The sequence below is a fragment of the Eulemur rufifrons genome, chromosome 16 (assembly GCF_041146395.1).
Source record: "Eulemur rufifrons isolate Redbay chromosome 16, OSU_ERuf_1, whole genome shotgun sequence".
Lineage (NCBI taxonomy): Eukaryota > Metazoa > Chordata > Mammalia > Primates > Lemuridae > Eulemur > Eulemur rufifrons.
In genome coordinates, this window is record NC_090998.1 from 44,602,986 (window position 1) to 44,627,366 (window position 24,381).

A 24,381-nucleotide genomic window follows, 5' to 3' on the forward strand; every position below is an offset into this window, starting at 1 on the left:
GGCTATGGAGTGAGTCCACCTCACTTACTGCCTAGTCCCACGTAGAAGCAGGGGTTCTTCCAGGATAGCTGGTTAGTAAGAGAGAGGAATGTAATAAAACTTGGCAGAGCAGGAAGTGTGGGGTTATGATACAGTCAATGTGTGTCTCTTGCTGTCTGTCCCTAGAAATAGATCTGATTGGCTTCAATCAATAACATTTATGAGTAGGAACGATCTATAGGGGCACAATGGAAGCCTTCTCCAACCTCGTGGAGGAAAGAGAGCTATGAGAGGAGTGGAGCGTAAGCTTAAGAGAGCTGCTGGGGGTAGACTGCAAGCCTGCTAGCTCTACTCCTAAACACTACCTTGGCGCATTGGGTAGAATCTTTCTCATTTTAGTGAGGACCTCAGCTTGCTTTCTATGGCACCACCTGTTCAAGAATCATTTCTATTTAGCTTTGCCAAAAACTTGATTTGCTTCCTATTAGAGGTGGAAGGCAACTGGGGACTGAACTTCTCTTTTACTAGTAAAAAACAAGAGAGCCTAGCAAGGTTACGAACCTTGCCCAACATCACGCAGTTGCTCAATAATAGACACAGGACTAGAATTTCAGGGTTATGTAATTCAATCCCATCTGGTGTCTGAATCTCTTCTAGAGAAGCCTGTTCAACTGGTTTAACATATCACGCTTAGAAGCTGCCAGGAATTTTGGGGTTTTGTTTCTCAATCATTGGCTCAAGGATTGATGGCTATATACTTACCTTTCTAAACCTATCTGGCTCAAATAAATGTAAATATGTGAATATGAGCTGGCATTCCTGAAAGGTCACATAGCAAATTACATAGTTAGGGCGAGGCAAGGAAGCAAAGTAGAGGTGACCTAGAAGTAAGGCGAGTGGATGAGTTAAATGTGCCTGGGCTCAAGCACATTTATGGATAATGCACAGGGTAAACCAGCTAGCTGCCTTGCTAGTTCCGACTCATTCCTGAGTCTCAGTTCAGACATTACTTCCTCCAAGAAGCCATCTCTGATCCCCCAAGTCTAGACTAATTGCTAATGCCTTATATGAGTTCCTATAACAGCCTGTTCCTCTCTTGCTGCTATGCTTATGAGACTTCGTTAGAAGGGCTTATTTATTTGTGTCTACTCCCAGGCACTGAAAGCTTGTGGAGGGTGAGAGCTGTGGCATGTTCACCACGTATCCCCAGGCCCTAGCACAGTGCCGGCTCATAGTAGGTGCTTCAGCACAAATCAGCTGAATGAATGAATAAGCCATGGCCCCTAATTTTTGGCACTTGGAGGAGAATATCTTCAGCAGCCCCATCCAGGGCTTTCACTGGGGCACCTCAGATGTAGGTTAGTGGTCTCACTGAAGCCAGAGATGGAATGCTCTAGAAAGCAAATTTCTAGTGCATCTGTGTACACAAGCAGGCATGTCAGATGCAGCAGGGAAGATGGGAGAATGGGGAAACCCAACATGCTAGGGAGAAGCAGCTATCACAGAATAAGACCTTACAAAGCCAGCTATGTGGAGACAAAGCCAGCCAGCTTTGAGAGACTTTTCCCCCACGGATATGTTGAGTTAGAATAAAAATGTAGAGACAAATTGTTAATAAGTTACATTTTATTATTCCACAAGTTCATCCAGATATTGAAGAAACACAAGTTAAAGACATTTAATAAAAGAAATTCACATTTGACTTTCATTACATGACCATACTTCAAGATCAGAAAAGTCTTTTCACAGAACTTCACATGACCCAGAAGTTTAAGGCTTTTAAAAAAATTTAGTTTCATGACTTATTTGGCTATGTTATTAAATTCGGAAATTGATTTTCCTATAACTAAAAAGAACCCTTATCTGGGAGTCCGAATACCTGAGTTCTGTTTCTGTCTTGGTCACGAAGTTGAGTGGTCTTGGTAGGTCACTTTCCCCTCTGAGCATGAATTACTTCTTCTGTGGAACTATCATTGGCTCCCAAGTGCTCCAGTGCATCAGAATCATCTAGGGCCTTTTTATAAATACATATTTCTGGGCCCTGTCCCAGGCCTACTGAATCAGATATTCTAACATTGGGTCAGGAATCTGCATTTTTAATTAACTGGGTGATTATGATGTACAGCCAAGTTTGGGAGCTACTGGGATGATGATCTCCAGGGTCCCTCACAGTTTTAAAACTTTGTTTTTTGATTTTTGTTCCTTCTATCACTGTTTGTCCTCTCTGCTACTAGATACGGTGCTAAAATAAAACAAAACACAAAATAAACAACTGAAAAAAAAAAAAGACCATGGTTTAATCATCTTTATATCCCCCCAGCACCTACACAGTGCTGGTAGGTAGTAGGCATTCAATCATTTTTTGAAGAATTAATCAATGGTGATTAAATAAATGAATGTTATTTCCTGTGGATCCCAATCACCTATGGATAGAGAAATCTAAAGGGAGAGAAAACATTTTAAACTTTTGTCGATACAACCTTGCCCCCCCCCATCTGGCCTACTCCACAACGGGTGAGGGCACGTCGAGAGACTCACAGGAAAGCGGTGGAGATTCCCCTGGGGGCCAGATTATGCCACTGTGTTTGCCAGTGGCAGTGACAACGGAGAGGGGCTCGTGATTCAGCAGGAGATGGTTTCCTTCTCCTTGACTTTCCAGGCCCAAAAAAGCCATAACCTGACTGGGTGATGGATGTCCTTGGGGCCACGCCACAGGTCTCTGAACCCGCGAAGGCCACCTCAGATTTCTGTGGGGCCCCGGCAGGTGGGAAGAGCCACTCACCTTCTGTTAGAAGTTACCAGTGGCTTTGCCAGCAGTGAGTGGCAGCCGAGCCAAATGTCTTTTGCAGCCAGTACCCTCAGGATGTCTGATACTACCTCTTCTGACCCCACAGTCCTTTCTCTCACCCTCTCCGCTACACCCCACCGACCACCCCTTGAGCCTCCCCAGCTCAGACACTGTCCGCTGGCCTTGGAAGGTACCGGCTCAGGATGAAATCTGTTACAGGGGTGGGCAACTTAGCCAGGGGGATGTAAAGGAGTTTGGCATCCAGGCCAGGGTTGTAGCGGATGCGGGGACTCCGGGAAACAACGGCGTGCTCCATGCTGTTGGTGACATCGTTGATTCTTGGCTCTGCCAGCCTCATCATGTGCGTTAACTTCTCAGTATCTGTTTGAGGGTACGGGGGAACAAATGAAAGGCTCTGTTATTGTTTATAAAAATAGTTTCTTCTGAATTCCATCCAAGCTGCTTTTCCATCAGATCCTTTATCTAACATTTCAGGCAGGTCTGCCACAACCTCCAGGTTGTCCCATACACAAACACCCATTTTGGTAAGAAGATTATTACCAATAATTTTATTTCCTCTTCCTGAATTCAACAATTGTGCTTTGAATTCCTACTATTGTATTAGACTAGGGATGAGAAGAACTGGGCCCAGTTCTTCTCATAACTATGCCACTTATTAGTTGTATGACCTTGTGCTTAAACTTTACTTATCTGTAAAATGAGGATAAATCCTGCCCTGGAGAATAAAAAAGATGATTAGTAGCAAAGTAGACGGTGAGGAAGGACAGGATAGAAAACACATGTATATAAGTTCAAAGAAAAATTGAAATGAAGTAAAAAATATTGTCTGGCTGGTGGGATTCCTAGCTACTGGAGGCTTTTTTTTCTTCATCTATGTACTGCCTAGAGTTCCCAAATTTGCTACAAAAGCATGCAGGAGAAAATATTATTAAAAAATAGTAACACTACCCTTCCCTTGGTCATAAGGCCATTGCGGGCTCAAATGATCTCAGGCACAAACAGGCACCTTGTAGGGCTCTAACCAAGGTGAGGGGCTGTTCTGCTTGTGCTGTGCACACAGGTGCCAAGATGGGTGCAGGGCAGCTGGTGGTATTAAATACAAGTCTGCCGAAGCTCACAGCACAAACAGGAGACAGGCCACACCATGCCCTTACTGGCCCTCATCTGCACCTTTGCCCCGGGACTCTGGGACAGCAGTGGGCTGGTGGGATTCATGCTTCAATGAGAGCCCTAAGGACTCCAGATAAAATGGTGCCTGCCAGTCAGACTTCCCTGATGGGAACAATGGTCCAGGCAGGCAGAGAATTCACCTCCTTGGGGTCAGGACCGAGTGCGTGTTTGGTGAGGGCAGAGCAGTGTCACTGAAGTCCCCTTTACTTCAGACTCTAAGGAATCCCCTTTCTGTTTCCTGGTGAGAAAACTGCCGTGGGGAAAAAGCCAAAACACATTTTGGAGTCCCCAAAAGAGCCATGCTAGCTTAAAGCCAGACTGTCTGTAGAGTAATAATGTCCTGGGATGACACACCCTGTCCTCTGACCTCAAGCCTGGCATGGAGTCCACCACCAGTAGGACTAAGGCAGGCGGTGAGTGTCAAAGGAATCGTTCAGGGTGCCCAGGGCTGCGTGCTTCCCTCAGAGCCAGGGAGCGTGTGCGGGCGGAGGGGGTGGGGGAAGCTGAGGCCATGAGATGGGTTGGGGACTGGGCTCTGATAGGTGGGGTAGAAGACGCTACCCCAGACAGGCGAAGCAGTTCTGAGGCACATCCTTTCATTGTTCTCTCAAATATTTACTAGCTGCTATTTAGTGCTGGGCACCCTGCTAGGCATGGAGTGGGAAGAGGGACAGAAGTACCCGTTGAGCTCTGTCACTCTCCTCGACAGTGAGACAGGAAGAACGTGGGCTTTGGCTTTGGGCGTCTAGGAAACCGTTTCTGATGTAGCAAGAATTAAGCAAGATAAAGTCTATAAAGTATCAAGGACCAGTCTTTGGCACGTTGTAAGGGCCCAGTAGGTTAGTTGCTGTCCCCTTCTCCTTTGCCAGGGACGGGTCCTGGGCTTCTGATGTACACTTTCTCCAAGAAGAAAGAGGGACTGAAAGGAGAATTTTTGAGGGCCTTCACAGAAGAGTTGAGACAAAAAAAGAAACTTGGCCAGGTGGCTGGGCTTCTCCCGAGCAACTCTGAGCATTAGCTTGAGGTATGTTAGTAGCGTACCAGAGTACTGCACTGCGCATGCGTCTGCTGGGCTGCTGCTGCACGCCACTTCTTTGGGAACGTGTCCACATCAGTTGGTATTAATTAGCCATTTCCAATATGGTTCTATTTTGCGTGCAATTAAAAATGACTCTAAGAACCCTGGGGCCTGGTCCTGGGGTTTATAAGCCAGGGGCCTGTTTGGCCACAGCAGCTTGCTGGAGTCTGTGTCCAGTGGTGCAGTATGACCACCCCTAAATGGTTCTCCAGGCTATCGCACAGCCCCTCCCTCCCACACCCACCACGACTCGTAACTTCTCCTCTTTACTGTTCCTTCACTGGGTTTCTGCAATGGCCTCCCAGCTGGCCTCTTGATCCTTCCCACAGTGATACAAATCTGATCATTTCAGAGCCATTTAAAATTCTCTCCAGTGATTTCAGAATAAGATCCACACTCTTCAGTGGAGCCATCAAAGCCGTGCATGACCTGATCCCTCATCTCTCCCCACCTCAATCCCCACCACAGCCCCTTCACACTTCACTCTTGCCAGCCCAGTGATAATAACAGTGGCTAAGGTGCGTTGAACTCTCACTGTGGATGAGCTGAATACTTTGCATTTCTTTCTTTTTTTTTTTTTTTTGAGACAGTCTCACTCTGTTGCCCAGGCTAAAATGCCGCGGTGTCAACCTAGCTCACAGCAACCTCAAACTCCTGGGCTCAAGCAATCCTCCTGCCTCAGCCTCTCGAGTAGCTGGGACTATAGGTGTGTGCCACCACACCTGGCTAATTTTTTATATATATATATATATATATATATATTTTTTTTTTTTTTAGTTGCCTGGCTAATTTCTTTCTATTTTTAGTAGAGACAGGATCTTGCTCTTGCTGAGGCTGGTCTCGAACTCCTGACCTCCCACCTTGGTCTCCAGAGTGCTAGGATTACAGGCGTGAGCCACTGTGCCCGGCCAGTACTCTGCATTTTTGCATCTTTGTTTTATTTTCCTAACATTCTGTGAGGGAGGAATCATACTTTTTTCTTTTTCTTCTTCTTTTGTTTTTTAGAGGCAAGGTCGCCCAGGCTGGAATGCAGTGATGTGATCATAGCTTGATGTAACCTCAAACACTTGGGCTCAAGCGATCCTCCCACCTCAGCCTCCTGAGTAGCTAGGACTATAGGCATGTGTCACTATGCCTGACTAAGTTTTTAAAAAATTCCTTGTCAGAGGCCGGGCGTGGTGGCTCACGCCTGTAATCCTAGCACTCTGGGAGGCCGAGGCGGGTGGATTGCTCAAGGTCAGGAGTTCGAGACCAGCCTGAGCGAGATCCCGTCTCTACTAAAAATAGAAAGACATTATATGGACAACTAAAAATCTATATAGAAAAAAAATTAGCCGGGCATAGTGGCGCATGCCTGTAGTCCCAGCTACTCGGGAGGCTGAGGCAGTAGGATCGCTTAAGCCGAGGAGTCTGAGGTTGCTGTGAGCTAAGCTGACGCCACGGCACTCTAGCCTGGGCAACAAAGTGAGACTCTGTCTCAACAACAACAAAAAAAAATTCCTTGTCAGAAATGGGATCTTGCTCTGTTGCCCAGGATGGTCTCAAGCTGCTGGCCTCAAGCAGTCCTCCCGCCTCAGTCTCCCAAAATGTTGGGATTACAGGCATGAGCCACGGCACTCGGCCTCTTTCCCAGACTGCACTAAAGACTCTACAAAATCTTGCTGCATTGATTACTTACTTAAAAAATGACTTCGTGAAATTTCCAGACACTGACTCAGTCTGTTTCACTCTAGCCTCACAGGAGCTCCAGAAATAATTTCAGCTACTCTTTGCTAAGGGAGTTTTACAGCAATCACACAGAGGATATATATTATACCCCCTGCCTGCTAACATCTACTTCTCTTGTTTCCAGCAGCTGCCAATTTCCCTTTGGGGATCCATGCCTCTCCCATTCTGAGTCCTTTGGATGGGGCAGAGCACATGACCCAGCCTGAGCCAACCAGACTTTCACATTCCCCTGGGCAGGCACAGTGATTGGTTCGGGGTTGGGTATATACTGGGTTCCTTCAGATTCAGCCACCAAAGGCCCTTTAAGTCAAAGTGAACATTAGGACTTTGTGGGGAGCTACTGGGAAGGACTCTCCCTTTTTCCAGCAGACCTCACCCTAGGATGAGGTGAAGAGATGCTGCAGCCACGTGGCCCCCACAGGGCAGAGAGCTTGTGAGACTGGAGTCAATACAAAAGAAGCAGAGCAAAGACATAGGGTGAAACCACGTCCTAACAACATCATTTGTGGGCTGGATCAGGCTGTACCTGAAGCTCAACAGGCTCAAATTTTTAGTCATGCGAGTCTAGAAATTCCTTTTCTGCTTAAATAATTTGGGTTGGATTTTCTGTCACTTGTTACTGAGAAAATCCCAATGAAGGTAAATCCTCAGACATATTTTCTCCTCACAGAATTCTAACATGTCCAGAACTAAAAGATTACTTTCTCCAAGGAATACCTCTCCAAATATTTTTCCCTGAGGCTTCCCTAAATCAATGAATGAATGATACCTCCATCCACCAGGTTCCTTGAGCTTTAAACCTAGCACTAGTCTTTCAAGATTCCCTCTCCTTCAGCCCCAGTAGCAGCAGGTCTAACATACACCTGGCATCCATCAACTTCTTTCCAACTTCTCTACCTTCTTTCCAGTCCAAACCACTGGCTGGTCTAGCCTAGGACCGAGCAGCAACCAAAGTGGTCTTTTCTAATCACAAATCAGATCACATCCTTAATCCTCGGTGTGCTTTGATGCTCTAATTTATCCTGTGATCCCTCCAGCCATTGCTCCCCACCTTCTGGTTTCTTTAACATTCCTCAAAAAGTTTCCTACCTCAGAGGCTTCCTGCAAAAAAAGTCCCTGCCCATCCCCCCTTTCCCCTTTCCCGCAAGGCCTCACTCTTATTCTTCCTCAGAGTCAACTCAGAGACGCTCTCTCCCACTCCACAATCTGAACTGGGGCTCTAACTCCCAGCCCTGCTCTTCTTTCATAGCCCCACGTTTCTCCTCCGTGGCACTTACAGTGCCTGGCACATGGCAGCCTCACAATAAAACATGTATTAAGTGAAGAAATGGCTGTCTGGTTTTTTATGTCATGGCATTATACATGTGATGTCCAGAAGACCAGTTCTGCTACACAGTTTTTGGGCAGCATGGTAAACAGCTATCATGTCCTGTCTCTACCCTCCCCAAACACCTAGGATTCACAGGACACCCTTATTAGCTCAGGGACAGAAGAGGAGCTGCCTAGAGATCCTCCCTTTTAAATACCCACATGCTCATTTTCTTCTTTATTTAACGAGCACTCAGAGCGTGCAAGATACTTCACACATGTTAATCCTTGTAGCAAGCCTGTGAGGTGGGCACTATCATAAGCTCCATTTTAGAGATGAGAAAACTGAGGCATAGGGAGGCTAGGTAATATGTCCAAAGTCTCCTAGCTGGTCAGTGGCAGAGCAAGGATTTGAACTCGGGCAGTCTGGCTCCAACAGCCATGCTCTTAGTCACGTTTGCAGACTCATCTCAGCGCATTTCACTGGATTCACTTGCATAATGATGTTTTGGGAGCAGATGCCAGGAGTGGGCAGCATCTGTTACCTCCCCCATCTCCCCAGCAGCCACAGGTTTGCCACTGGGTCTCTATTCTCAAACCCCAGCTCTGCCACTAGCTGTGTGGCCTTGGGCCCTGAAGCCCTCTGAACCTCAGTCTCAACACCTGTAAATTGAAAGCGGGTTAGTGACTGCCGAGACCCGTGACTCACAGATACGGAAGTACTCCTCCCCGTAGCTCTCCCGGGTCTCCTGGGGCAGCCGTTCCCACACCTTGCGCAAGCGCGGCTCCAGGCCCTCCTTGCCCAGAATGGATGTCCGGTAGTTCCCGGGCTCAATGATGCTGACCTTCACTCCAAAGTAGTGGAGCTCACGCCTGGGAAAGAAGAGTTGCACTCAGTCTGGGCCCCAAGATGACAGGCATCAGTGAGAGTCACCTCTGGAGGGGCCTGTTTCCCCAGGAACCTGGAGATGCTCCCTCACCCCTGCACTGGGCCAGGGCATTGAAAATTCATGCAAATAAGCCCTTCCTTAGGGTCTTGGCCCTTTCCCAAACTAGTCCAGCAGTCTCTGGGCAATTTGCATCAGGTGAAGCCAGAGGGGAGGAAGACAAGAGAGAATCTAGGCCAAGGTCTTGCCTTATACTGGGCCTCTCCCACCCTCAGCCCCACACCCAACACCCACATGGCAAAAGGAGTGAGGGGTCTACACAAGGCCTGTAACCTCTTCTGCCCCCAAGCCTATCTATCTGTTTGGGGGCTTCTCCCTCCTACTCCCACAGGGCCAAACAGGTCTTCACTCGCTCTGCGGAAGCTCAAGGGAAGGCCCACTGGACACCTCCTATCTCCACCCTACCTCTTCTCCTCATCCCTTCTTCTCTTGGTCCTTAGGGAAGGCTCCTTGAGGTCTAACCTTTCTTCTGTTACTGCTTTATTTTTAGCTTCCTTCCTGCAGGATTCCCCGGCCAACACACTGTCACCCCAGCCTTCTCTTCCTGGGGTGAATCCCCTGGGATTCCCACCCACAGTGGTTTGGTACCAGGGACCAGTCACCTGATGCTGTCAGAGAAGGCCTCGACGCCAAACTTGGAGACGCAGTAGCCACCACCAATGACAGCGACACGACCACCACAGCTGGACATGTTGACGACCCTTCCCCGGGCTCTCTTGACCATGGGCAGCATGTGAAGGGTCACTTCGATCAGTCCCACCAGGTTCACATTGATCACCTTCACAAAGTCCTCCTTGGTCATCCATTCATTGGGCCCACCGGGCAGGCCCACACCAGCATTGTTCACCAGGGCCCAGAGGCCTGGGGGCAAGAGGGAGGGAGAGAGAACCACACAGAAATCAGCAGCATCTCTGGGAAAGCACCAGGGTCCACTCTGCACCAGCTCAGGGCCACCAAGGATGATTGAACAGGTGCACAAGACACAAAACTGCTGGGCCTGGGGCCTGGGGCCTGAGGTCTGGTGCCTGGGCTGGGGAGCTATAACAACCTGAAGGAAGGTTTTTCCTTTTACTAATTAGTTTTCTCCAAGAGGCTCTTTTCCTGATTCACAGAAAGGCTGCAAGCCAGCTGGGGCTCTGTACCAGCTACAATCCAGGCTTTAGCTAATAGCACCTAAGCTACTAGCTCTGAGATAAGAGATATCATTTTTATAGCAATGGATTAACGTTAGGATCCCTTCCCCTGTCATGGTTCCCCTCTCTATTCAGCTCAGTGTAACCAGCTGCATTTCACACACGCACACCTTCATTCATTCATGCATTTACTCTGTGCCAATTACAGAGCAAAGGAGACAAAAAATGAACAACACAGGATCTTATCCTGCAAGGAACTCACAAACCAGTGAGTAAATAATAATACTTATATATAAATATATAAAACATTTAAATGAAATACTTATGGAAAAATATGATAAGGGCTCTGTTGGAGATATTTAAATGGTATAAATGGAGAAAAATGATTCTAAGTGTTGTCATTCCACTCTGCAGGGGCCCAGGGTTGAAGAGCCTCAGTTCCAGTCCTGTCCAGCCTTGGACAAATCACTTCCTCCTCCTACCCCCCAGTTCCCAGTGCTTCTTAGACGAAGGACGTTGCCCAGGGGCCTAGGCAGAAAATGGTCCCCTAAAGATATTCCCATCCTCATCTCTGGGATCTGTGAACATGGTGGGTTACATGGGAAAGGGGAATTAAGATTGTAGATGGAATGAAAGTTGCTAATCAACTGACTGCTAAGTGGGAGAGATTATCCTGGATTAGCCTGGTGAGCTTGATATAATAGCAAAGGTCCTTTTAAGGGGAAGAAAGAGGCAGAAACCAGATAACTGGAAAAAGCATGAAAAGGACTCAGCCGGACTCTGCTGGCCTTGTAGATGGAGGAAGTGGGCCATGAGCCAGGGAATGTGGCCTCCTCTATAAACTGGAAAAGACAAGGAAATGGATTCTCCCCTAGGGCATCCAGAAGAAACACAGCATTGCCGACACCTTGATTTTAGCCCAGTGAGACCCATTTTGGACTTCTCCAGAACTAAAAGATAACAAACTTCATGTTTCTGTGAACCACTACATTTGTGTTAATGTGTTACAGCAGCAATAGGAAACTCATATACCCAGTGGGTCATTAATTCAAGTGGCTCTTCCTTCAGATTGGAGGAGGGAAAAAAAATAAAAGAAAAGAATTTAAAATATTAATTCAAGTGGCTCAAGGATGAATGTAGGGTGCCAGCCAAGACAGCCTCTTGAAGAAAGAGGCTCACTGTTGCTGAATTATCCAATAATTAGTTCATTCAACAAATGTTTATTGAGCATCTGATTAAGTGCCAGACACTATTCCACGTACTAAGGATATGCAGTAAATAAAAGGAACAAAAAGCCCTGCCCCCAGGAGGCTTTATTCTAGCAGAGGAAACAGACAATAGATAATAAGAAGAAGTAAAATATATTATATGTTGAATAGTCATAAGTGCTAAGGAGAGAAATAAAGCAGGGACTTACTGTCTGGCTCCTCCTGGCTCTAGGGCTCTGCTGCCCACCCCCATGCGCAGACCCCAGACTAGTTCCTGTAGGAGTAAGGACTTCCCCCAGGCTGCTGCTCCTGCATCCCAGCCATCCTGTTCCTCCTGTTCCCGCACCCACACCCTGTGTGCTGGAAGTTTGTGGGGCAGGTCCCCGTGCAGTCCTGGTCCAGCCCCAGTCCACAGCCTCCCTTCCCAATAGGATCAGCCACTCTGACATAGACACTTGTCCTGAAGTGAAACCAACATCTACTGTGACGTCAGGAAGAGATCTCTCTCCTCTGCCTGGCACAGTTAAGCAGAGCAAATGCATCCATTCCTGGGATCCAACCTCCCACCCCTTCTTCCCCCTCCCGCTGGTCTAATCCCAACAAGAAATGAGTTTTGTATTTCTGTAGGAGTTGATGGTTACGGGTCCTGAAGTCTCAGAGAGGCACCTCCATCTTTAGAGGTTTGGACATACAGAACACACCTTCCCTCTCTCACCTCCTAGGTCAACCTCTTCCCTGTTCCTCTGAGTTTCCAGGAGAGAAAACTTCCTTGGGAAATCAACCCTTCATGTGAACAGGCCGAACTGTGCAGTGGCTTCCAATACGACTGGCAATAGCATGAAGTACAGCACGTGTCCAGAGCCCACAGGCCTCAGCCCCTTTCCTTACATCACCTCTCCCATCCCAGCTGGACATCAAGGTCCCTGAGAATGTTAGATGCTTTGGAGGAGAGAGAGAGAGAGAGAGAGAGAGAGAGAGAAAGAAGGAGAAATGGAGAAAGCCAAAGAATGCAATTCGCCCCACCTTGCTCGCCCACTTGGTCCCTCACCCACTGGGCTGCCGCCTGGATGCTCTCAGTCTTGGTGACATCCAGTAGGGTGGTCTGAAGCCGATAGGACGTATCCTGCTGAAGTTTCTGGGCCCCCTCCTCAGTGAAGCAAGCAGCCAGCACCCGCATGCCCCGATCAACCAGCTTTCTGGCCAGCAGGTTCCCGAAGCCCGAGTCACAGCCCGTGATGAAGACGTACTTCTCTGAGAGGTTTCGGACCAGATTGCAGTTCTTGAACCAGCGGTACATAAAGGAGAGGTCCGTGAGAGCAGCCATAGGGTAGGAGGAAAGTGATGGCCAGGAAGGACTGGGCTCAGGAGTCAGCAGAGAGGCTGGTCCTCTGAGCCCCAGCCGGCAGTCTGCTGGAACCCACAGGGAAGAAGAGCTCTCCTTCCACCCACTGCTTGCAACAGATGCGGGGCCTCTGGGTGAGCCACTCTGTAATTTCTACAGGTGGATGCATCACCATCCCAATTAGCCCTGATGCAAGAAATTCAAGTCCAACCTGAAGCCTTGTCACCTCTGACAGTGCTGGTGGCTGCCTCCCTCTTTCCCCCTGCCCTGTTGGGTAAAGGGGCCAAGAGTGGGAAAATCCGCAGTGGCAATGTTGGTGATGACAGGTGGCTCACCCTATGGTGTAAGGGGGGCAAATGAGAAAGGAGGACTCAGCCCAGAGAGCCCCCCTGGAAACTCCCCATGCCAGCCCCACCCCTGGCCCAGGAATTAAATTCATTTGTCAGGAATACAGGCATGTAAATACATTTAATTTTTATTTTCAGGGAAGAAAATTAAGACAAATTCATTAATGCAGAACAAACAAACAAAAAATTGGTTCTGCGTTTTCCAAACCCCAAGAGAAACAAGTTCCAGGTCAGCAGCTATTTGGAATTCTTAAGTAAGTCTCCATCATGAAAGAGAATGGGAGACAAAGGATTTCCCTCAGGGTGGATGTGTCTGAGGCTAGAGACAGCAGGGTCCTCCTATAGGGGAGGCTGGTGATGTGAGGCCCCAACTCCCCAAAAGTAGAAGGACCTGAGGGACTAGGGCCTGACGCCTTCGGGGGGACGCTCGGGTCACCGGTGAGGAGTGCCCAGCCACATGATGCAGGGCTCATGTGCTCACAGGGCAACAGGGGGAAGGGCCTGGGCAGAGTCCTTGGCTCTGGGAGGGGATGAGATGTAGGAGGAGCAGAGAACTGGGGCCAGAGACGGAGAACATTCTCAGGGTCAGGACTTGGAGAAGGAGAGATTCCAGGCAATTGGGCACAGAACTCACAGAAAGGTAGGAAGGAAGGTAGTGAAGGAAAAGAAATAAGGAAACCAGACAAAGGTGTGAGGAACCATGCCCAGAACTACATAAGATGCCGGGACAGAATGATGCTGGAGTCTAGTGTGGTTCCATGGATCAACCTCCAGCGTCACTATTCCTCAGGAGCCTAGTCACCAACCCATACCTTCTCACTTTAGAGGGTCTGACACAGAAATGCGGCCACAGAGTTCCCTAGACTGAAGGGACAAAGGATGCGTCTCTGTGCTCCACTATTTACCCAGCCTGGCCAGCCCCAGAATCAGATAAAGCAGGTGTCACCTTGGGAAAGCCCAGCAGAGCCTGGCTGTTCTGTACTAAGAGTGTTTGGGCTGGGGGTTGGGGTGGTCAGACCATGGACCCATCCCTGAAGAGCAGACCCAAAGCCCATAGGGGAGGGAGGTGGGCAAGGGTGGAAGGCAAACCTTACTTCATGCCACCCTGCAGCACAGCCCCTCCTACACTGGACCTGGGAAGCGCCTCCCAGTCTCTGTTTGCCTCCTGGGTGAGTGAACAGGGAAGCCTTGGCTGGGACAAGTCAGACCATATCACTCAGGGGCTAAGCAGGCCCAGGAACAGTGGGTACCCCAGTTCTTGAGGACATAGGTAAAATCCAGAGGTAGGCTCTGGACCTGAGTAGGGGTGACTCAGTACTGCCCCAGTATAGGCCTGGGCCTGACTCAGTGCCTCCTGGGCCTCTCTGTTGACTGCTGGCCAAGGCAGTGTTCCCCTGGCCTGAACTGAAAATACAGGCCATAGAAGTGGGGGTGTGAAGCCTGTGGGACCAGGTACAGGGCTCTTCCTTCCAGGGCTGGGAATGCCTCCCACTCTCAGATGACAGGTCTCTGTGCTGAGTTGGCACCTGAGGCCTGATGTGTCAGGTTGGTGGTTGCCCTCCCCATTCCCACCCCATGTGCACAGGTACCTCCAGAGGAGGGAGCCCTCCTCTCCAGGCAATTTCCATCCTGTAGGAGGGTGTAGACTGTCCAGGCAAGGCATAGCTTGATGAGGGGGACAGGAGGCAGAGCAGCTGTGGGCTGGCCCATTCACCCCAGTTGCTCCTGCCCTCCCAAAAGTGTGCATTCCTTAGGGTGGCATGTGGGCCCTGAGATCAGAGACTTGAGTGACTGCCTACGGAAATAAGATGCCAATATATGTGACTGGGTCTCCCTTCCTAAGCTGCAGATGTGGTTCTTTACTCCTAATATCCCCAGAGTCCAGCCTAATGTCCCAGGAAAAGCTTGGGGCAGATGTGAGGAGGGGGTGAGGAACATGATCCTGGAGACTTGAGAGCTCCCTCCCACCTCTCTATTTCCCACACCGTGACACATCACCCCTCACCCATCATGGCCAGAGGTGAGGACAGAGGTAGGACAGGTGACCTGCTGACACGAGAGCCCTCACCTTCCACCCTATTTCTCTCCCCAGGACATATGACCTGTCACAGAGCATCCAACCCCACCCAAACAAGCGCCACAGTCTTGGCTTCACAGGGCCTTGGCCGGCCTTGGGAGGATCCAGGTGAGGATGGCGTCTGCCAGGAAGGTGGGCATGTAGCTCATGGGGAGGTAGAAGAGCTTGGCGTCCCAGCCAGCCGAGTAGCGGGTGCAGGGGTGGCAGGCGGTCAGCGCATGCTCCATGCAGTCCGTCACCTCTGACAGATTCTCCTCGGCCGATGGCAAAACGTGTTCAGATAGTAGTTTGAGGTCTGTTCAGGATGAGAAAACAGCCTTAATGGAGCAGCACAACCCCCCTGTCCCTTTCACAGCTCTAAGTTAGAAGGAATGGTCCTAAGAATTCCTGGGCCCCACAGTGATGTGCCCCAAATGTAATCGATGCAGGTTCCCCACGGCTGTGGCCCATCCTTATCCCAGGAAAAACTGGTCCACACTAAGCCACCTCTGCCTCTCTTCCTGGGAATATCTGGACTCCATAAGTTGAAGGTCTCTGCTAACAGAGTCAAAGTGAAGGAAAACCAGTCCACTCCAAACCCAGCTGGCTATGGGTCCATGGCATCTTCCCTCCCTGTCTTTAGTTTCCTCTTCAAAATAATGAGGGGACCAGGTGAGACAGTGGTTCCAATTGTAGTGAGCCTGGTTTCCTTCTCTAAGTGACCCATTGACCACACAGCACCTTGGGAATGGGGCTGAACGTCTCCACTTTGTGACGAGGCTGAACTTCCCTCTCTCCCCTACCTGGCAGGAGGACAGACCCTCATGGTGTTGGAGACATTAATCATGGTTCAATGTTTAGTTGTCTCACTGTCCACAGTTCACTCACAGGATGACAGAAACTTCTCGCCATAGAGCTCCTTGATCTCGGGGCGGGCCCGGTTCCACCCTTCCTGGACCTGCTGCAAAACTCTCTCAGTGTTGGTCATGTTCGTCTTGAAGGAACCAGGTTCAATTACAACCACCTTCACCCCAAAGGGGGCCAGCTCCCTCCTGGGAGACAGACAAGCAGAGGGCAAGGGGTTGAGAGGTCTGGGCGCCAAAACACAAGAAACAAATAAAACCAAAAAAGATCCAGCAAAAAATGGTGGTGACATAAGCCAGAAAGCTTGGCAGGTTGGGAAGTGCAGCAGAAGGCTGGCAACAATTGTGACGATGGCATTGCCTGTGTGTAGGGTTGACAAACTTTACACACCGAGCTCACTAGCTCCGAATCCCCAGATTCTGCTGCAAGGCACCACCGCTGGGCTATCTATACCCCCTCACATCCAGGGCATCACCAGAATACGCACATTTCACCCTCTGTCCTCCTCGGTCCCCTTCCTCCGTCTGCTGCCCTGGTAACTCCCTGGCCATCTCTCAGCGGGGCTGCTGTGACTGTGTTCTGGGGAGCATCCCTCTGCTTTCAGTCTCGACTCCCCCCACACACAGCCATTCTGCTCCCTGCAGCCCGTGGGTGTCTAGATGCCCCTTAGACCAAGCAGCCACCCTGAGTATATCCTGGCTGTGGGTTCCACTGTCAATAGCATGAAGTACAGCACGTGTCCAGAGCCCACAGGCCTCTAAGGCCCACTCCTGCCCACCTGTCCAGCTCCCCACAGCTGGCCTGGCCTTGTCCTTTGGCCCAGGAGGATCCCACAGTACAGGGGGTTGGCTAACGCTCACCATGGGCCTGGGCTGATGCTGTCTTGTCATCAGGAGCCCTGCCCACCCCTCCTTAGCAGGCTGCCAGGTCAAGGTCTTCAGCTCTCAGCTCAGACCTCACAGCCAGGACCCTCCCCACTTCCAATATGCTTCAGACATGTCCTGTCTGTGGGCCCTCCTCAGAAGGCTCAGAGGGATGTGACATAATTTTTAGGCCCGGGGCCCCTCTCTCTACCAGAACATGGATAGCAGGTCTCAAGGATGGGCTGGCTAAATCGAGAAAGGGGTAGCGCCAAAAAGCAGGAGAGATGGATCACCAACACGGTGCCTCTAAGCTGTGATGAAGTCAAACCGCTGTAAAATGCTCCCATGGAAGACCAGGAACAGGAGGACTCAGGCAGGGCCCGATCCCAGTGCAATACCTGAGGGAGTCCGAGAAGGCCTCTACACAGTACTTGGAGATGCAGTAACTGCCACCTTTAATAGACAATCTACCCGAGACACTGGAGACGTTGACCACGCGGCCCCTCGCCTTTCTCACTAAGGGCAGCAGGCTCAGAGTCACCTCGATCATCCCCAGCAAGTTCACGTCCAGTACGGTCATGAAGTCTTGTTTGGTCAGCCACTCATTGGGGGCCAATAGGCCAGAGATGCCAGCGTTATTCACCAGGCCCCAGAGTCCTGGGGACAGTGGGAAATAGAGAAAGCAACACTGTATTGTGTGTGTGCCGTGTGGGCACAGTTAGGGTTTAAGTTCACCTTCCTGTTGAGTTTATTTATGGAGTCAAGAAGAATGTGCTACTTGGTATGGGGAAAAGAGTGGGAGGAAGAAAAGAGGATATGGTGACTTAAAGGTGTCAGGGTTTTCATGTTCTTCAAGCTATTGGAAGTTAGGGATGGTCCTTGTCATTTCTGCTCCCAGTGCTTGGAACCCAAAATGCAACAAACCCAACTTTCTTAAGTGGATGGACAGAGTTTGAGAAAATAGAGTGAGCGCTCATCAAATATCTCATGAGGGGAGAGAGACAGAGACAGTAAAAGAGGTATGGGGTAAAAGAAGTCAAGGGAAAAGCAGAGAAGAGAAAGGAAAAAAGGAAAAGGAACACAAAAAGCCCCATGAGTAACTGTCTTGTATACACTGGTTGGGAGAGGCACACTTAAAATCCTAAGACTGGGGAGTGTAGAGATCAGGCCTGCTTTGACATCTGGGGACAGGCTGTGATGCAACATGCACCAATTTTGAGGCAATGTTTGCTCAGGAAGCAAAGTTCACTCTCTACCTGGGAATTCCAAAGCTCACCATGGAGTGGATACACAGGGCAGACCGGGGAGGAGGCCTCAGGCCACACCAGTGTCCAGATGGCACCGTCAGCCCCAGGCAGTGTCAACCTCCCACCCTCCCCAAAGTCCACCCTTGACATAACCTCACGAGTCCCCAACCCACTGAGCTCTCTGGAAGACTGTCTGCGAGATATACAGCAACAAAACCACATGATGAAGGATTTGAAAAAGTCTGACTTCCCCACCTACAGGCCCCAGGTCAGCAGGGGCAGGGTTTTCACTGGGCCAGGGCTGGGGTGCAGTTAGACAGAGTTTGAAGGTAGGAATCTTGGAAGGAGAATAAGGCCTTGCAATATTAGTCCTTCCACGCCTCCCCCCCCAACAGAAACCATTCATGGCCTCCAAGAAATGAGTATTTTTTGATGCCATTATTTTACTCTACTTCAATAAGATTGTTAAGCATGTGAACAAACCTTGTTATACAATCTTTGTTGAGATGTTATTTATGCCAGGAAAAGTCGGGAACTAAGTTCAATATCCAACAATATAGGACTGCTTAAATAAATTATATTCTCTCAGCATTAATATGCAGACATTCAGTGTTACGTTGCAGGAGACATTTGATTGTATGAAGCTGATCCCAGAATACATGAGGTAGACAGAAATTAACTCTGGGGGATGCGATTACGGTGAATATTGTTTTAGCTTTATCCTCTTCTATGTTTTCCTCAATGAGCATGTTTTACATTTCTAATCAGAAGAAAGAAATCCATGATCTCCCTTCTCACAAAAAGAACAGGCAGTGTAATGTAGCAGAAAGAACAGGAGTTATCACTGAATATTTGATAGGAAGTCCCTTCAGCACTCTAAGCCTCCATCCTTATGAGTCAAGTGAGGACACATAATCTCAGAGCCCTCGGGGGAACAAGTGTGAAGGAAGCAATAAGAAATGCTGAGATCATGAGCCTGGATCCAGCCTGGCCCAGGCCCCCCACTGTCGCATGCCCGGCTCAAGGTCTAGCTCAAGGGCCCAACCTTCCTCCAGAGAGTCGACCCTAAACATAGCCAGTGCTCCTCTCACCCTGTGGCTCAGGCACATTCAATCTAGGATTTCTGCTCCGGAAAACGCAAAGCTCACAGTCCTTGAAAATCCAAACATCTTGGGAACCTTCCCAGTTAGCAGACAAAATTTTTACCCTTCCCAGAGAGAAAGGAAAGAGACACAAAGAGGAATCTGGGGGTACCTCTGTCTCCCACGCGTTCCTTCACCCACTGGGTGGCTGCAGTGATGCTCTCTGTCTTGCCAATGTCCAGAGTCACCGTCTCTAGCCTGTCTGATGACTGGGCCCTCAGCTGCTCGGCCGCCTTCTCTGTCCTACAGGCAGCCAGCACCCTCAAGCCGCGCATGTCCAGCTGTCTGGCCAGCAGGTTCCCGAAGCCAGAGCCGCAGCCCGTGATGAAGACGTACTTGTCTCAGAGGTGGCTCACCACCTGCCTCTCCCGGTGCCAGCGCACAAGGTAGTACAGGCCCACAAGGGCTGCCAGGTACAGCCACATTGTGGCACAGGACAGTGCCTGACAGCTGTGACTGTGCTAGAGTTCTAGCACTCTCTATTTTGTTGCTCTACAGGTCTCCCTATTAACAGGCATTCTCGAATTGTGATTTCAATGCTGCTGTGAACAAATCCTCAGAGGGCTGATCAGACATGCTATGGATTTTCCCCAGCCCCACCTCTTCCAGCCACTCCTCCCACTCCTCCCTGCCCTTCCCTCACCTCACCCCCATGCACACTGGATCGCCCCCCTAACCTAGGTCATAGACTTTAGAAATAGTTTGTGCTCTTTCTGTCCCCCACTCAGTAAATGTTTACTTCTGTAACATTCCAAATGATTAAGCGAATGTTATCATATTACTATATCTTTTTCAATAGCATAAGATGTCCTGAAGTCTCCAAAACCTTGTTTTTATGAGGGATGTGAACTAAGATGATTGGGAGGCATCACCGCACTCCAATGTGTACTCAGCCCAGGAGTCTATATGACTTTCTAAAAATGTTTGTTTTTTTTTTTTTTTTGAGACAGAGTCTCACTTTGTTGCCCAGGCTAGAGTGAGTGCCGTGGCGTCAGCCTAGCTCACAGCAACCTCAAACTCCTGGGCTCAAGCGATCCTTTTGCCTCAGCCTCCCTAGTAGCTGGGACTACAGGCATGCGCCACTATGCCCGGCTAATTTTTCTATATATATATATATATATATATATATATATATATTTTTAGTTGTCCATATAATTTCTTTCTATTTTTAGTAGAGACGGGGTCTTGCTCTTGCTCAGGCTGGTCTCGAACTCCTGACCTTGAGCGATCCACCTGCCTCGGCCTCCCAGAGTGCTAGGATTACAGGCGTGAGCCACCGCGCCCGGCCTAAAAATATTTGTTGAGTCCACTCTCAGAACATCATCAAAAGAGGAAGACACAGTGAGCTGGGGTCTCAGGAAGCAGTGGCCATCTGGGGGAATTTCTGTCCGGCACACAGCAGGTGCTTAATGAGGGCTAGCAGAAAATGAAAGACTGGAGTCCAGAGACACTCTCACTCCATGCCACTGGAGGTGTTTGGGGGGCTGAGTGGGGTGGCAGGAGAGGGAGGTGTGGTGGCTCCGGAGGAGGGGACAGGTGCTGAGGCCCAAGTGGGAGAGGAAGCCCTGATGACGACGTGGGAACAGGGACCTCGCCCATTCCGTATTGATTTTTGTTTGTTTGTTTGCCCATCCCTGTGTCTATTCCTGTGACTCCAGGCTACCTGATAAATCCTGGAAAGGAAATAATTGCCCCTCTCTTCCGTGGCTAGAAGGGCTGAGAGGGGGCCGTGATAATCTACCTGGCCTCTCCAAATCCCTCCTCAGATCATCCCTCTCACCCCGACCTCTGGGAACACACCTGCCTCTTCTTAGTCTCTTGTTAGAGACAAAGGATTTTCCCCAGGGTGGCTGTGCCCCCACTGTCCTGAAGGAAAACACAGTGGGGTCCTCCTATAGGGAGGCCGATGATGTGAAGCCCCACCTACCAGGAGGTGGCAAGACGAGGGGTCCCAGGGCTAATAATGTGATTGCTGAGACAATTGTGATGTTTCAAGGACATCAGATATGCGCCGCACAGGGGGAATACAAGTCAGAAACAAAAAAATAATTTTCCGGCCGAGTGCGGTGGCTCATGCCTGTAATCCTAGCACTCTGGGAGGTCAAGGTGGGCGGATTGTTTGAGCTCAGGAGTTCGAGACCAGCCTGAGCAAGAGCGAGACCCCATCTCTACTAAAAATAGAAAGAAATTATATGGACAGCTAAAAATATATATAGAAAAAAAAAATTAGCCGGGCATGGTGGTGCATGCCTGTAGTCCCAGCTACTCGGGAGGCTGAGACAGGAGGATCCTTTGAGCTCAGGAGTTTGAGGTTGCTGTGAGCTAGGCTGACGCCACGGCACTCACTCTAGCCTGGGCAACAGAGTGAGACTCTGTCTCAAAAAAAATAAAAATAAAAAAAAATAATTTTCCCTGGTGCAATAAGCGAAAGAGACTGCTTATCCCCTTTTCTGGGAGCACTTACTTTAGAATTGGTGACTGTAAATTCATTCTCTGCCCTTTGAAAAGTGTGTAGATATGAAGGTAGCAGAGGCGAGTCCCCACTGTACTCCAGAAAGGCCCCACTTCTCCCCAGTGACCAAGTGAATAGAGGGAATCAAGGACTGAGAACACACCAGATCCCCAGTCCCTAAGGGCATTTTCCCTTAAGCCCCGGGATAAGGCACCTGTAGGTGGTAAGATGAGCTAGGGTGGGGGCAAAGGGCCACGAAACCAGCTGACACTGTGGCTAATTGGCGGAGCAGTGGCAAGGGAGGCTGAGAGTCAAAATGATGCCAGAGTTTGTGAGCATCAAGATCCTGGGACAGAGTCCCAGCATCGCCACTGATGTCGCCCAAACCACCACCACCTGTTTGTCAAAGAACCTATAGTTATGGGTAAAAATGAGCTGGTGCAGAAGGTCAAACTGGCCAAGCAGGCAGAGCCATGTGATGACATGGACACATATAGACAGCCTGTAACCTGCCTGTCCTGGTGCCAGTGCAGAAGGTAGTTCAAGCCCACGAGGGCCGCTGGGTACAGCCACATGGCTTTGGGGGGACAGACACAGGCTGGGGTGAAAGGAGAGTGTGGACAGTGTTCAGACAGGAGAACTTAAGAACACTTAGGCTGTGGAAGGCAGGTAGGCCTCCCAGAGTTCTGGAAAGGAGTCTTCAAGTTTCTTCCTGCTGGTCTACTCATGTCATTCTTAACAGATGTCATTGGATTTCCAAAGAACGCCTTGACATGAGGACACTTCTCCCAACCCCCTTCTCCTGGTCTCCCACTCCTCACTAATCCCCTCAACCCAGCTCTCATCGCCAGCAAACACACAGTGGAGCCCCCGCTGTCCTAGGTCTCATGGTTCAGAACTCCTCACCTTTTTTCTGCTCAGATCCTGAGCTGCCGAATCTTCTTAAGAAGAAGATACAGTTTGAATCAAGACACAGGTGGGTTCACAGCCCAGCTCTGCTACCAGCTGGCTGAGTGGCCTTGGGCAGCTAGCTCACCCCTGGGAGCCTGGGTGTCCTTATCCAGCCCAGCACCCAGAATCACTCCTCAGAAAGCTAAGTTACTGTCAGTCTCCAGGGTACAAGAAAAAGGCAAAAAGAGTGGACAGGAATAGATCCCCTCCTGCTAGAATAGTTTTGGGGGGCAGAAAGTGGTACAGGATCCCAAAGGGACACTCAGATCTCAGGGGCAAAGGAAGGGGACAGAAATAAAGTGAAGGCTGGGAACCCACAGGAAAGAAACTCCCAGAGTTGCTGGAGAAAGGAAAGGAATGAGTCACACAAAGCAAGTGTCACAGTGCTTATAGTTCACCTCCTGCAGATGCCCTTTGCCCAGCCCTGGGTGCTGGGTACACTGCCCTCTGCCCTCCTGCTCCTGGCCCTCCCCTGCTGGGTCACACATCTGAATATTGTCAAGGATTTCCGTTTCCTTCAATCATGAATTCTCAATGGCCATGCAGAGGCATTTCTCAATTCTCACCCTTGCTCATCCTGATAGTAGTGTGACCCTTTGCTGGGGTGACAGGAGCTTCCCAGTCCACTGCAGAGTCAGCAGCAATCCAAGGAAGTCCTAAGGGAGCATTCAGAGGGAGGAACACTGCCTCAACTGGACCCTTGGGCAGAACGTGAAATCTTCTGGAGCCTTCCCACTGCACCCTTCCCCCCACCCCGCCCAGTCCTTGCACTGAGACCCCTGTACAATATAGGGGAGCCAGAGGTAATCTCTAACCCCCACTTTGCTTTCACTGGGCTCTTTAGCTGGTGGCATTCCCCAGGCCGTGACCACTCACCAGATGGAATGAGGCCCTCAGGGGAGCCCGGGTTAGCCTCCTGGTGACCACTCTTCAGCCTCAGGGCCACCCTACCCATTCCCCTTCTCCATCCAGGATGAGTCTCCTGTAGAGGAGCAGGTGTAGAAAAGAAAAAGCAAAGCTGGAAAAGGCAGGAAGTTAGGGTTAATGGTACAAACTGTGTCCTGCCCTGCAGCCTGCAGACCCTGCTAAGCTTGGCGAGGGGACCCAGAAAGGAAGGGCCACATGTTCTGCAGGCATTGGAGAGCAGGAGGCTGGAGGGGAAGACCGTTTCTGCTGGGGACTGATAGCCCTGCCCTCCTTGGAGAGTACCACAGCAGCAAAGGGAAGGAGTGAAGCCATTTTCTGTGGCACCTGAGGACTCTGTGGGATTGGGCCGTGTCCCTGCACAGCTCCATGGGACTGGACCTGGCTCCCTCGTGGAGGAAAGACACCAGGAGGGAAGACAAGGGGAGGTTCTGCTGAGGGTTTGGGGTGATGGTGGGGATGTGCACTGCTTACTTTATTTATGGCCATGACTATTCTCTCAGGGCAAAGGTGCCCCCTGTGAGTCAGTCCATGACGTGGGCCAGAAGTCGAGCCTTGGTGCAGCTGCACCCCACGGTATAGCCCAGCATGGAGGCCCAGGGGTTGCACCCTCACAGCTCTCTGACTCCTGCAGAGCATTCCTGGGGGTGAGTCCAACCCCCTGAACCACTACCATTGGGCTAGCAAGTAAATCGCAGCCTCTTATTTCATTTCAATTTGTTTTCCTTGTGTGTGTGTTTACAGAGAAGGAATTATTTTAAAAAAGTAAAATAAAACAGAGAAAGAATTCTGGAGGCCTCAGATTGCATATGAAATGGTTGTTTTGCCTTAAA

At 49.8% G+C, this 24,381-nt stretch overlaps 2 protein-coding genes across 2 annotated transcripts; both read right to left on the reverse strand.

The window, feature by feature from the left end:
• Positions 1-2,930: 2,930 nt before the first annotated feature.
• On the reverse strand, positions 2,931-12,684 carry SDR9C7 (short chain dehydrogenase/reductase family 9C member 7). Its single transcript, XM_069491736.1, has 4 exons — positions 12,384-12,684; positions 9,622-9,880; positions 8,782-8,945; positions 2,931-3,148 (listed from the first exon to the last, which is right to left on the reverse strand). Exons 1-4 carry the CDS (start codon positions 12,682-12,684, stop codon positions 2,931-2,933), a joined length of 942 nt encoding a protein of 313 aa, XP_069347837.1.
• A 522-nt stretch (positions 12,685-13,206) lies between these two features.
• Positions 13,207-19,956, reverse strand: LOC138396257 (retinol dehydrogenase 7-like). The gene is made up of 4 exons (XM_069489307.1): positions 19,334-19,956; positions 17,231-17,489; positions 15,994-16,157; positions 13,207-15,421 (listed from the first exon to the last, which is right to left on the reverse strand). Exons 1-4 carry the CDS (start codon positions 19,494-19,496, stop codon positions 15,201-15,203), a joined length of 807 nt encoding a protein of 268 aa, XP_069345408.1. The 5' UTR covers positions 19,497-19,956; the 3' UTR covers positions 13,207-15,200.
• Positions 19,957-24,381: the final 4,425 nt, after the last annotated feature.